This window comes from Ranitomeya variabilis, chromosome 4 (genome assembly GCF_051348905.1).
Source record: "Ranitomeya variabilis isolate aRanVar5 chromosome 4, aRanVar5.hap1, whole genome shotgun sequence".
NCBI classification, from domain to species: Eukaryota; Metazoa; Chordata; class Amphibia; order Anura; family Dendrobatidae; genus Ranitomeya; species Ranitomeya variabilis.
The window spans coordinates 240895373-240909049 of record NC_135235.1 but is presented as its reverse complement, the minus strand read 5'-3'; the positions used below and the strand labels follow the sequence as shown (position 1 = coordinate 240909049).

The following is a 13677-nucleotide window of genomic DNA, read 5'->3' as shown; positions in this document are numbered from 1 at the left end:
TGTAACACCACAGAAAACACAGTAAGAACTCTCTGAGTACAGATAATGTAGTAGATGTCACCTGCAGTCCCATGTAACACCACAGATAACACAGTGATAGCTCTTTCAGTACAGATAATGTAGTAGATGTCACCTGCAGTCCTATGTAACACCACAGATAACAGTGATAACTCTCCGAGTACAGATAATGTAGTAGATGTCACCTGCAGTCCTATGTAACACCACAGATAACAGTGATAACTCTCTGAGTACAGATAATGTAGTAGATGTCACCTGCAGTCCCATGTAACACCACAGATAACAGTGATAACTCTCTGAGTACAGAAAATGTAGTAGATGTCACCTGCAGTCCTATGTAACACCACAGATAACACAGTGATAACTCTTTGAGTACAGATAATGTAGTAGATGTCACCTGCAGTCCTATGTAACACCACAGATAACAGTGATAACTCTGAGTACAGATAATGTAGTAGAGGTCGCCTGCAGTCCTATGTAACCACAGATAATGTAGTAGAGGTCGCCTGCAGTCCTATGTAACAACCACAGATAATGTAGTAGATGTCACCTGAAGTCTTATGTAGCAGCACAGAGAGATACCGCCGCAGACAGTGCAGGTGTTAACATGGGACTGCCCGGGCCGCTCACCCGGGCCGCTCCGGTCTCCGCCATCCTCGCGCTGTGCCCGGGTCTCCGCCGGCTGTTCCGCCCCCTCCATGCTCCGGGCAGGAGGAGGGGACAGTCGCTCCGGTTCTCACGTTACACGGGCGGGCGCCTCTCCCGGGGCCACACAGCGCTGCGTTCAGGGCTCCGGACCCTTCATAGACAGAAGCTGCCAGAATGGTGCCGCGTCCTGCCCCGCACGGAATTCTGGGGGAATGGGGAGAGACCCCCGTTGCCGCCGCCGGGACACATGGTTCTTGTGGTGGAAATAGAGCAACAGACCGGATTCCGCAGACCCCCCCTCACCACACTCCGGATCCCACAGACACCCCCATACCACACACCGGATCCCGCAGACCCCCCACCACCACCACACACCGGATCCCACAGACCCCCCCCCATACCACACCGGATCCCACAGACCCCCCCCCCCTCACCACACACCGGATCCCGCAGACCCCCCTCCCTAACCACACACCGGATCCCGCAGACCCCCCCCCTCTCAGCACAAACCGGATCCCGCAGACCCCCCCCCCCCCCTCACCACACACCGGATCCTGCAGACCCCCCCCCCCCCCCCACCACACACCGGATCCTGCAGACCCCCCCCCTCACCACAAACCGGATCCCGCAGACCCCCTCTCACCACACACCTGATCCCGCAGACCCCCCCTCACCACACACCGGATCCCGCAGACCCCCCCTCACCACACACTGGATCCCGCAGACCCCCCCTCACCACCCACTGGATCCCGCAGACCCCCCTCACCACACCGGACCCCGCAGACCACCCCCGTCACCACACACTGGATCCCGCAGACCCCCCTCATCACCCCGGATCCCACAGACCTCTCCTCACACCAGATCCCGCAGACCACCCCCCTCACCACACACCAGATCCCGCAGACCACCCCCCTCACCACACACCGGATCTTGGAGGGAGGAGGCGGCACAGTCCATGTAAAAGGGGAGGGGGGGCAGTATTCTGGGTTGCTGGGTTCCCGCTTACCTTAACTTGCGGAGCACTTTCCGGGGGTCTGTAGTTTGTTCTGGAGAGATCTAGGGTGTAAGAAACAAGCTGACTGCGCCCCTCATACTGCCTGCAAATGAGAAGAATATGTGATGTGAGGGGCAACAGTGTGTCAATAAGCCCCTCCCTGCAGAGCAGTAATGTCACTAAGCCCCTCCCTGCAGAGCAGTAATGTCACTAAGCCCCTCCCTGCAGAGCAGTAATGTCACTAAGCCCCTCCTCCGCAGACCAGTGATGTCACTAAGCCCCTCCCTGCACAGCAGTAATGTCACTAAGCTCCTCCCTGCAGAGCAGTGATGTCACTAAGCCCCTCCCCGTAGACAGTGATATCACTAAGCCCATCCCCCGCAGAGCAGTGATGTCACTAAGCCCCTCCCTCGCAGAGCAGTGATGTCACTAAGCCCCTCCACTGTAGAGCAGTGATATCACTAAGTCCTTGCAAAGCAGTGATATCACTAATCCCATCCCCCGCAGAGCAGTGATGTCACTAAGCCCCTCCCTCGCAGAGCAGTGATGTCACTAAGCCCCTCCACTGCAGAGCAGTTATATCACTAAGCCCCGCCCTCACAGAGCAGTAATGTCACTAAGCCCCTCCCTCGCAGAGCAGTAATGTCACTAAGCCCCTCTGCAGAGCAGTAATGTCACTAAGCCCCTCCCTGCAGAGCAGTATTGTCACTAAGCCCCTCCCTCACAGAGCAGTGATGTCACTAAGCCCCTCCACTGCAGAGCAGTGATGTCACTAAGCCACTCCCTCGCAGAGCAGTGATGTCTAAGCCCCTCCCTTGCAGAGCAGTGATGTCACTAAGCCCCTCGCAGAGCAGTGATGTCACTACGTCCCTCCCCGCAGAGCAGTGATGTCACTAAGCCCCTTCCTCGCAGAGCAGTGATGTCACTAAGCCCCTCCTCCGCAGAGCAGTAATGTCACTAAGCCCCTCCCCGCACAGTCAGTGCAGTAGGTCTGAGGGACAGGGGCAGCTTCCCAGGACTGAGCCACCCTCCCCCCTGCAGCACGTCCACCGCTCGCACTGTGTGCTGCCAGGTGCAGCACGTGCAGGGTTAACCCCTCGCTGCGGCTCCCGGATGCGACATCCTGTTTGCTCTTGTAAAATCTAACTGGCAGGAAGAGTTACCTGAGATCAGGTTACATCACCTGAGCCGGCAGCGTCTGCGGAGCGTGTGCCCCCATATAACAGGCATCCTCCGGGCCCCACATACATCACCTACGCCCGGGCGTCTGCGGAGCCTGTGCCCCCGTATAACAGGCATCCTCCGGGCCCCACATACATCACCTATGCCCGGGCGTCTGCGGAGCGTGTGCCCCCGTATAACAGGCATCCTCCGGGCCCCACATACATCACCTGAGCCGGCAGCGTCTGCGGAGCGTGTGCCCCCGTATAACAGGCATCCTCCGGGCCCAACATACATCACCTACGTCCGGACGCCTGCGGAGCGTGTGCCCCTGTATAACAGGCATCCTCCGGGCCCCACATACATCACCTACGCCCAGGGGCCTGCGGAGCGTGTGCCCCCGTATAACAGGCATCCTCTGGGCCCCACATACATCACCTACGCCCGGGCGTCTGCGGAGCGTGTGCCCCCGTATAACAGGCATCCTCTGGGCCCCACATACATCACCTACGCCCGGGCGCCTGCGGAGCGTGTGCCCCCGTATAACAGGCATCCTCCGGGCCCCACATACATCACCTACACCCAGGCGCCTGCAGAGCGTGTGCCCCCGTATAACAGGCATCCTCCGGGCCCCACATACATCACCTACGCCCGAGCGTCTGCGGAGCGTGTGCCCCCGTATAACAGGCATCCTCCGGGCCCCACATACATCACCTACGCCCGGGCGCCTGCGGAGCGTGTGCCCCCGTATAACAGGCATCCTCCGGGCCCCACATACATCACCTATGCCCGGGCGCCTGCAGAGCGTGTGCCCCGTATAACAGGCATCCTCCGGGCCCCACATACATCACCTATGCCCGGGCGCCTGCGGAGCGTGTGTCCCCGTATAACAGGCATCCTCCAGGCCCCACATACATCACCTATGCCCGGGCGCCTGCGGGGCGTGTGCCCCCATATAACAGGCATCCTCCGGGCCCCACATACATCACCTATGCCCGGGCGACTGCGGGGCGTGTGCCCCCGTATAACAGGCATCCTCCGGGCTCCACATACATCACCTATGCCCGGGCGTCTGCGGGCGTGTGCCCCCATATAAGAGGCATCCTCTGGGCCCCACATACATCACCTATGCCCAGGCTTCTGCGGGGCGTGTGCCCCCGTATAACAGGCATCCTCCGGGCCCCAGACACATCACCTATGCCCGGGGCTGCGCCCCTCTTCTGTCCCGGGAGGCGCCCGCTGATCATTTGGGCATGTACCGCTCCCAGGACGACGGTCAGAAATGGCCATCTCCCCACTTGTGCCATCATGGGCTGCTGCGACCGGACCCACTGTGGGCCCCAGACACCCACCCAGGAACGGACCTATAGGTCTGCGGTGCTGGACCCAGGGTAACCTGGATGGGTGCAGAATTGGGACCAGGGCAGCACCGTGGTGTCCAATGTGCCCCTCAGACTCTAGGGCCCCGCTGTAGCCACTTCTGTGCCCTATCCATACGGAGGTGTCAGCTACCTCGGGGGAAGAGGACGGCGTGAGCGCTGCAGCCAATCAGACACCTTGTAACATCACCAGCCCCGAGCACACCGACTCTGCAGACCAGCATCGGCCCCAGCGGCATCAGAAGACCTTTGTTCACATGCCAGCGGCAGAGAGACGAGTGCAAGAAGCCCTGCCGGGCCACAGGAGGCGCCACAGAGCAATGATGAGTGTGTGCGGGACCCCATCCTGGGGCGAGGTCAGCCGTCTGTTATACAATGCCCCTCCCCGTACGATATAAGGTAATAACAGAAGTCTTCATAGAATCCTACAATAGTAGAGCTGGGAGGGACCTCCAGGGTCATCTGGGCCCCCGGGGTCCTCGTGCCCAACCCCCCACTCAATGCAGGAGTCACTGAACCTCTGTGTGAAGACTTCCATTGAAGGAAAACTCACCACCTCTCGTGGCTGCCTGTTATTATTATTATTATTTATTGTTATAGCGCCATTTATTCCATGGCGCTTTACATGTAAGGAGGGGTATACATCATAAAAACAAGTACAATAATCTTGAACAATACAAGTCATAACTGGTACAGGAGGAGAGAAGACCCTGCCCGTGAAGGCTCACAATCTACAAGGGATGGGTGAGGATACAGTAGGTGAGGGTAGAGCTGGTCATGCAGCGGTTTGGTCGATCGGTGGTTACTGCAGGTTGTAGGCTTGTCAAAGAGGTGGGTCTTCAGGCTCTTTTTGAGGGTTTCGATGGTAGGCGAGAGTCTGATGTGTTGTGGTAGAGGGTTCCAGAGTAGGGGTGATACGCGAGAGAAATCTTGTATACGATTGTGGGAAGAGGAGATAAGAGGGGAGTAGAGAAGGAGATCTTGTGAGGATCGGAGGTTGCGTGTAGGAAAGTACCAGGAGACGAAGTCACCGATGTAAGGAGGAGGCAGGTTGTGGATGGCTTTGTACGTCATGGTTAGGGTTTTGTACTGGAGTCTCTGGGTAATGGGGAGCCAGTGAAGGGATTGACAGAGGGGAGAGGCCGGGGAATAGCGGGAGGACAGGTGGATTAGTCGGGCAGCAGAGTTTAGAATAGATTGGAGGGGTGCGAGAGTATTAGAGGGGAGGCCACAGAGCAGGAGGTTACAGTAGTCAAGGCGAGAGATGATGAGGGCATGGACTAGGGTTTTTGCAGATTCTTGGTTGAGGAATGTACGGATTCGTGAAATATTTTTGAGTTGAAGTCGGCAGGAAGTGGAAAGGGCTTGGATATGTGGTTTGAAGGAGAGATCAGCGTCAAGGATTACCCCGAGGCAGCGAGCTTGTGGGACTGGGGAGAGTGGGCAGCCATTTACTGTAATGGATAGGTTCGTTGGGGGGGGGGACGCGTGAGATGGGGGAAAGATGATGAATTCTGTTTTGTCCATGTTAAGTTTCAGAAATCTAGCAGAGAAGAAGGATGAAATAGCGGATAGACATTGAGGGATTCTGGTTAGTAGGGTGGTTATATCTGGTCCAGAGATGTAGATCTGTGTGTCATCAGCATAGAGGTGATACTGAAAGCCATGAGATTCTATGAGCTGTCCCAGGCCAAAGGTGTAAATGGAGAAGAGCAGGGGCCCTAGGACTGAACCTTGTGGGACTCCGATAGATAGGGGGCGAGGTGAGGAGGTGGTGTGTGAGTGGGAGACGCTGAATGTCCGGTCTGTTAGGTATGATGAGATCCAGGATAGGGCCAAGTCTGTGATGCCAAGGGATGAGAGGGTCTGTAATAATAGGGAATGGTCCACTGTGTCAAAGGCAGCCGACAGGTCAAGGAGGACAGAGTAGTGTCGCTTGCTCTTGGCGGTTAAGAGGTCATTGGTGACCTTAGTTAGGGCAGTTTCAGTGGAATGGTGTGACCGGAAGCCAGATTGTAAGCGGTCAAAGAGGGAGCAAGAAGAGAGATGGGAGGACAGTTCAAGGTAGACGTGTTGTTCCAGTAGTTTTGAGGCATAGGGGAGAAGTGATATAGGGCGATAGCTAGATACAGAGGATGGGTCAAGAGAAGGCTTTTTGAGGATAGGTGTGATGGAGGCATGTTTAAAGCTTGAGGTGAAAACACCAGTTGTTAGTGATAGGTTGAAGAGATGGGTTAGGGTTGGGATGAAGACTGTGGTGAGGTTTGGGATGAGGTGGGATGGGAGCGGGTCAAGCGCACAGGTGGTGAGATGCGATCTTGAGAGTAGAGTGGAGAGTTGATCTTCTGTAATGGTGGAGAAGTTGGTTTTGGAGGTGGAGGGCAGGGAAGTCGGGAGGAAGGGCTCTGGGGCTTGTTGACCAAAACTGTCTCTGATGCTATCAATCTTCTGCTTGAAGAATGAGGCAAAGTCTTCAGCGGAGATAAGTGGGGAGGGAGGAGGTGCTGGGGGACGGAGGAGAGAATTGAAGGTGTTAAATAACTGTTTAGGGTTGTGAGACAGGGAGGATATGAGAGATGAGAAGTAGGTTTGTTTAGCTGTGGCGAGTGTGGTCTTGAAAGTAGTGAGGGACTGTTTGAATGCGATGAAGTGTTCGTTGGAGTGCGATCTTTTCCATCTGCGCTCAGCAGCCCTGGAAGCTCGCCTCAGTTCTTTGGTCAGGCTAGTGTGCCAGGGCTGTCTGTTGATTTTGCGAGCTTTGGTATGTGTAAGTGGGGCAGCAGATTCCAAAGCTACAGCTATTGTGGTGTTACATAGAGCGGCAGCGTCATCCGCATTGTGTAAGGAACTTATATCTGTGAGAGGGAGGAGGGATTCAGAGAATGAATGTAGGTCAAGATGTTTAAGATTTCTGCGAGGGTGTGAAAGTTTGTGGGGTGGGGATTGTAGACATGGAGTGGAGAGGGAAGAGAATGTGAGAAGGTTGTGGTCAGAGAGAGGAAGAGGTGAGTTAGAGAGGTTAGATAGGGAGCAGAGGCGGGTGAAGATGAGGTCCAGTGTGTGACCATCTTTGTGGGTGGCTGTAGAAGACCATTGAGTGAGGCCGAAGGAGGAAGTGAGAGATAGAAGTTTAGTGGCAGCTGAGAGGGAAGTGTCAATGGGGATGTTGAAGTTGCCCATGATGATAGTGGGGATGTCCGCAGAAAGGAAATGAAGTAGCCAGGTGGTGAAGTGGTCAAAGAAGGTGGTGGCTGGCCCTGGGGGGGCGGTAAATGACAGCCAGTTGGAGGTTGGAGGGGGAGTACATGCGCACAGAGTGCACCTCAAAGGAAGGGAGGGTGACAGAGGGTGGCTGTTGGATTGGGGTGAAGGAGCAGTTATCTGACAGGACAAAACCAACTCCTCCTCCATGTTTGCTGCTGGGGCGGGGTGTGTGAGAAAGGTGGAAGCCACCGTAAGAGAGTGCAGCAGGGGAGGCTGTGTCAGAAGGGGTGAGCCATGTTTTGGTGATGGCGAGGAAGGAAAGTTTGATAGTAACAAAAAGATCATGGATGTAGGAAAGCTTGTTGCAGACAGAGCGAGCGTTCCACAGAGCTCCTGTTAGTGGGACTGGGTAAGCGGGGGCTGGGTGAATGGGTATAAGGTTAGAGAGGTTATGGAAGTTTGTGATTGAGCGTGGATGAGAGGTAGAACTGACTGTGGGGATGTGGTGAGGAGGACCAGGATTTGGAGAGATATCACCAGCAGTGAGAAGGAGCAGAGAAAGTGTTAGTAGGTGGGAGCAGGAGAGGGCATGAGGTGGCTGTCTGTGCTTGGAGACAGAGGATTGTATGTTAAGGAACAGTTCTGAGGAGGTGAGATGGATGGGGTGGATTGAAGCAGAGATAAACAGTTCTTTACTTGGTTTAGGGATTAGGGGAGGTAGCATAAAGTGAAGGATTATAGGGGTGAGAGTGAAAATAAACAGAAACATTGTTTACAGTGACTGGCCAGTTACCTTCAGGTTCAATTCAGGTTTTAATTCTTCTGTAATCTTCACACTTCTAGGACACACTTATAGGAATCACACTGCAGACTGAAGTCTATGCAGACTTGAGTGTCATGAATCCCCAATGGCTAGGGATAGCACAGGATAAGCAAAGTAATAATAAATATCGGACGAGCTCTAGGGTGATGGAACCTGGGCTGACCGCTGCCCTACGCCTGACAAACGCAACTAGAGATAGCCAGGGAGCGTGCCCACGTTGGTTCTAGACGCCACGCACCAGCCTAAGAGCTAACTAGTACTGCAGAGAAAACAAAGACCTCACTTGCCTCCAGAGGAATTAACCCCAAAGGTATAGATGCCCCCCACATGTATTGACGGTGAAATGAGAGGAAGGCACACACATAGAGATGATGTATATAGCTTTAGCAAATAGAGGCCCGCTAAAAACTAGAAAGCAGAATGACACAAAAGGGGACTGAGCGGTCAGCAAAAAACCCTAATCAAAAAAACCATCCTGAGATTACAAGAACCCATGTGCCAACTCATGGCACATGGGGAGAACCTCAGTCCACTAGAGCAACCAGCTAACAAAGAGACATTCTAAGCAAGCTGGACAAAAAACCAAACAACTGAAAATCAGCACTTAGCTTATCCTGAAAGATCTGGGAGCAGGTAGGCAGGAACCAAACAGAGCACATCTGAACACATTGATAGCCGGCAAGGGAAATGACAGAAAGGCCAGGTAAAATAGGAAACACCCAGCCTCTGATGGACAGATGGAAACCAAAGGCCGCAACCCACCAAAGTCACCCAGTACCAGCAGTAACCACCAGAGGGAGCCCGCAAACAGAATCCACAACAGTACCCCCCCCTTGAGGGGTCACCGAACCCTCACGAGAACCCCCAGGGCGATCAGGGTGAGCTCTATGGAAGGCGCGGACCAAATCAGTCGCATGAACATCGAAGGCGACCACCCAGGAATTGTCCTCCTGACCATAACCCTTCCACTTAACCAAATACTGGAGTTTGCGTCTGGAAACACGAGAATCCAAGATCTTTTCAACAACATACTCCAATTCTCCCTCCACCAGCACCGGAGCAGGAGGCTCGACCGAAGGAACAACAGGCACCTCATACCTCCACAACAACGACCGATGGAACACATTATGAATAGCGAACGATGCCGGGAGATCCAAACGGAAAGATACAGGGTTAAGAATCTCCGAGATCCTATAAGGACCGATGAACCGAGGCTTGAACTTAGGAGAAGAGACCTTCATAGGGACAAAACGAGAAGACAACCACACCAAGTCCCCAACAAGAAGTCGGGGACCCACGCGGCGACGGCGATTAGCAAACTGCTGAGTCTTCTCCTGAGATAACTTCAAATTGTCCACCACCTGATTCCAAATGTGATGTAGCCTGTCCACCACCACGTCCACTCCAGGACAATCCGAAGACTCCACCTGACCAGAGGAAAAACGAGGATGAAACCCCGAATTACAAAAAAAAGGAGAGACCAACGTGGCCGAACTAGCCCGATTATTAAGAGCAAATTCGGCCAGTGGCAAAAAAGCAACCCAGTCATCCTGATCAGCAGAAACAAAACACCTCAAATAAGTTTCCAAGGTCTGATTAGTTCGCTCCGTCTGGCCATTCGTCTGAGGATGGAATGCAGACGAGAAAGACAAATCAATGCCCATCTTGGCACAAAACGTCCGCCAAAATCTAGACACAAACTGGGATCCCCTGTCAGAAACGATATTCTCCGGAATCCCATGCAAACGAACCACGTTCTGAAAAAACAAAGGAACCAACTCAGAGGAGGAGGGCAACTTAGGCAAGGGCACCAAATGAACCATCTTAGAAAAGCGGTCACACACAACCCAGATAACGGACATTTTCTGTGAAACCGGGAGATCAGAAATAAAATCCATGGAAATGTGCGTCCAAGGCCTCTTCGGGATGGGCAAGGACAACAACAACCCGCTAGCCCATGAACAGCAAGGCTTAGCTCGAGCACACACTTCACAAGACTGCACAAAGGTACGCACATCCCTAGACAAGGAAGGCCACCAAAAAGACCTGGCCACCAAGTCTCTTGTACCAAATATTCCAGGATGACCAGCCAACACAGAAGAATGGACCTCGGAGATGACTCTACTGGTCCAATCATCCGGAACAAATAGTCTTTCTGGTGGACATCGATCCGGTTTATCCACCTGAAACTCCTGCAATGCGCGTCGCAAGTCTGGGGATACGGCGGACAATATTACCCCATCCCTAAGGATACCAGCAGGCCCAGTATCTCCAGGAGAGTCAGGCACAAAACTCCTAGAAAGAGCATCTGCCTTCACATTCTTTGAACCTGGCAGGTATGAAACCACGAAATTGAAACGAGAAAAAAACAACGACCAACGAGCCTGTCTAGGATTCAAACGCCTGGCCGACTCAAGGTAAATGAGATTCTTGTGATCAGTCAAGACCACCACGCGATGTTTAGCACCCTCAAGCCAATGACGCCACTCCTCAAATGCCCACTTCATGGCCAAAAGCTCCCGATTACCCACATCATAATTGCGCTCGGCGGGCGAGAATTTTCTAGAGAAGAAAGCACATGGCTTCATCACCGAGCCATCAGAACTTCTCTGTGACAAAACCGCCCCCGCTCCAATCTCGGAAGCATCAACCTCCACCTGAAAAGGAAGTGAAACATCTGGTTGACACAACACAGGAGCAGAAGAAAACCGGCGCTTAAGTTCCCGAAAGGCCTCCACGGCCGCAGGAGACCAATCAGCAACATCAGCACCCTTTTTAGTCAAATCAGTCAAAGGTTTAACAATACTGGAAAAATTAGCAATGAACCGACGATAAAAATTAGCAAACCCCAAGAACTTCTGAAGGCTCTTAACAGATGTAGGTTGTGTCCAGTCACAAATAGCCTGAACCTTAACGGGATCCATCTCAATAGTAGAAGGAGAAAAAATGTACCCCAAAAAAGAAATCTTCTGGACTCCGAAGAGACACTTTGAGCCCTTCACAAACAGAGAATTGGCCCGCAAAACCTGAAACACCTTCCTGACCTGTAGAACATGAGACTCCCAGTCATCAGAAAACACCAAAATATCATCCAAATACACAATCATAAACTTATCCAGATATTCACGGAAAATATTGTGCATAAAGGACTGAAAGACTGACGGAGCATTGGAGAGTCCAAAAGGCATTACCAAATACTCAAAATGGCCCTCAGGCGTATTAAATGCGGTTTTCCACTCATCACCCTGTTTTATCCGCACCAGATTATACGCACCACGAAGATCTATTTTAGTGAACCACCTAGCCCCCTTAATGTGAGCAAACAAATCAGTAAATAATGGCAATGGATAATGGTATTTGACTGTAATCTTATTCAGAAGGCGATAATCTATACAAGGCCTCAGGGAACCATCTTTTTTTGCCACGAAAAAAAAAACCTGCTCCCAGAGGGGACGAAGATGGACGAATATGTCCCTTTTCCAAGGACTCCTTAATATAATTCCGCATAGCAGTATGCTCTGGCAGTGACAGATTAAATAAACGACCCTTAGGGAACTTACTGCCAGGAATCAATTCTATAGCACAGTCACACTCTCTATGAGGAGGGAGCGAATTGAGCTTAGGCTCCTCAAAAACATCCCTATAATCCGACAAAAACGCAGGGATCTCCGAAGGAGTAGATGAAGCGATGGAAATCGGAGGTGCATCATCATGAACCCCCTGACATCCCCAGCTTAGCACAGACATTGTTTTCCAGTCCAGGACAGGATTATGAGTTTGTAACCATGGCAGACCAAGCACTAGTACATCATGTAAATTATACAGTACAAGGAAGCGAATCACCTCCTGATGAACGGGAGTCATGCGCATGGTCACTTGTGTCCAATACTGCGGTTTATTCATAGCCAATGGTGTAGAATCAATTCCCTTCAGAGGAATAGGAACTTCCAGAGGCTCTAGACTAAAACCGCAGCGTTTAGCAAATGACCAATCCATAAGACTCAGGGCAGCGCCTGAATCCACATAGGCATCGACGGAAATGGAAGACAGTGAAAAAATCAGAGTCACAGACAAAATGAACTTAGACTGCAGAGTATCAATGGCAAAAGATTTATCAACCCTTTTTGTGCGTTTAGAGCATGCTGATATAACATGAGCTGAATCACCACAATAAAAACACAAACCATTTTTCCGCCTATAATTTTGCCGTTCACTTCTGGACTGAATTCTATCACATTGCATAGTCTCAGGTGCCTGTTCAGAAGACACCGCCAACTGGTGCACGGGTTTGCGCTCCCGTAAACGCCGATCAATCTGAATGGCCATAGCCATGGACTCATTCAGACCTGTAGGCGCAGCGAACCCCACCATAATATCCTTAATGGCCTCAGAAAGACCATTTCTGAAGTTTGCAGCCAGGGCGCACTCATTCCACTGAGTAAGCACCGACCATTTCCGAAATTTCTGACAATATATTTCCGCTTCATCATGCCCCTGAGAGAGGGCTAATAAAGCCTTTTCAGCCTGAATCTCTAGGTTAGGTTCCTCATAGAGCAATCCCAATGCCAGAAAAAACGCATCCACACTGAGCCATGCAGGATCCCCTGGTGCCAATGCAAATGCCCAATTCTGAGGGTCGCCCCGTAGGAACGATATAACAATCTTGACCTGTTGAGCAGGGTCTCCAGAAGAGCGAGATTTCAAAGAGAGAAACAACTTACAATTGTTCCTGAAATTCAGGAAGGTAGATCTATCTCCAGAAAAAAACTCTGGAATAGGAATTCTAGGTTCAGACATGGGAGTGTGAACAACGAAATCCTGTATGTTTTGAACCTTTGCCGCGAGATTACTCAGGCTGGAAGCCAAACTCTGGACATCCATGATAAACAGCTAAGATCAGAGCCATTCAAGGGTTAAGAGGAGGTAAGAAGCAGCTAGACAGCAATTAAGGGCTAGGCAGCAAAACTCTGAAGGAAAAAAAAAAAAAAAAAAAAATTTTCCTTGAACACTTCTTTTTCTCCTGCTTCAGCCCAAACAATTAACACTTTGTGGGCCGGCTATACTGTCATGAATCCCCAATGGCTAGGGATAGCACAGGATAAGTGAAGTAATAATAAATATCGGACGAGCTCTAGGGTGATGGAACCTGGGCTGACCGCTGCCCTACGCCTGACAAACGCAACTAGAGATAGCCAGGGAGCGTGCCCACGTTGGTTCTAGACGCCACGCACCAGCCTAAGAGCTAACTAGTACTGCAGAGAAAACAAAGACCTCACTTGCCTCCAGAGGAATTAACCCCAAAGGTATAGATGCCCCCCACATGTATTGACGGTGAAATGAGAGGAAGGCACACACATAGAGATGATGTATATAGCTTTAGCAAATAGAGGCCCGCTAAAAACTAGAAAGCAGAATGACACAAAAGGGGACTGAGCGGTCAGCAAAAAACC

General features: G+C 51.9%; 1 protein-coding gene across 8 annotated transcripts in view; it reads right to left on the bottom strand.

Annotated features, from left to right (window-relative positions):
* RAP1GAP (RAP1 GTPase activating protein) overlaps nt 1-13677 on the bottom strand; it is an 87233-nt gene that overhangs the window by 25814 nt on the left and 47742 nt on the right. For 4 of the 8 annotated variants that reach the window (XR_013214684.1, XM_077260452.1, XM_077260453.1 and 1 more), the window contains exon 1: nt 569-858. Coding sequence is in view for 5 of the 8 variants with exons in the window: in XM_077260452.1 (XP_077116567.1) it covers nt 569-718 (150 nt within the window). In the remaining 3 variants the exon portion in view is untranslated. Of the gene's footprint in view, nt 1-568; nt 859-1672; nt 1764-13677 lie in introns of those variants that run through there. The other 4 variants (XM_077260454.1, XM_077260456.1, XM_077260459.1 and 1 more) reach the window with 2 other exon arrangements.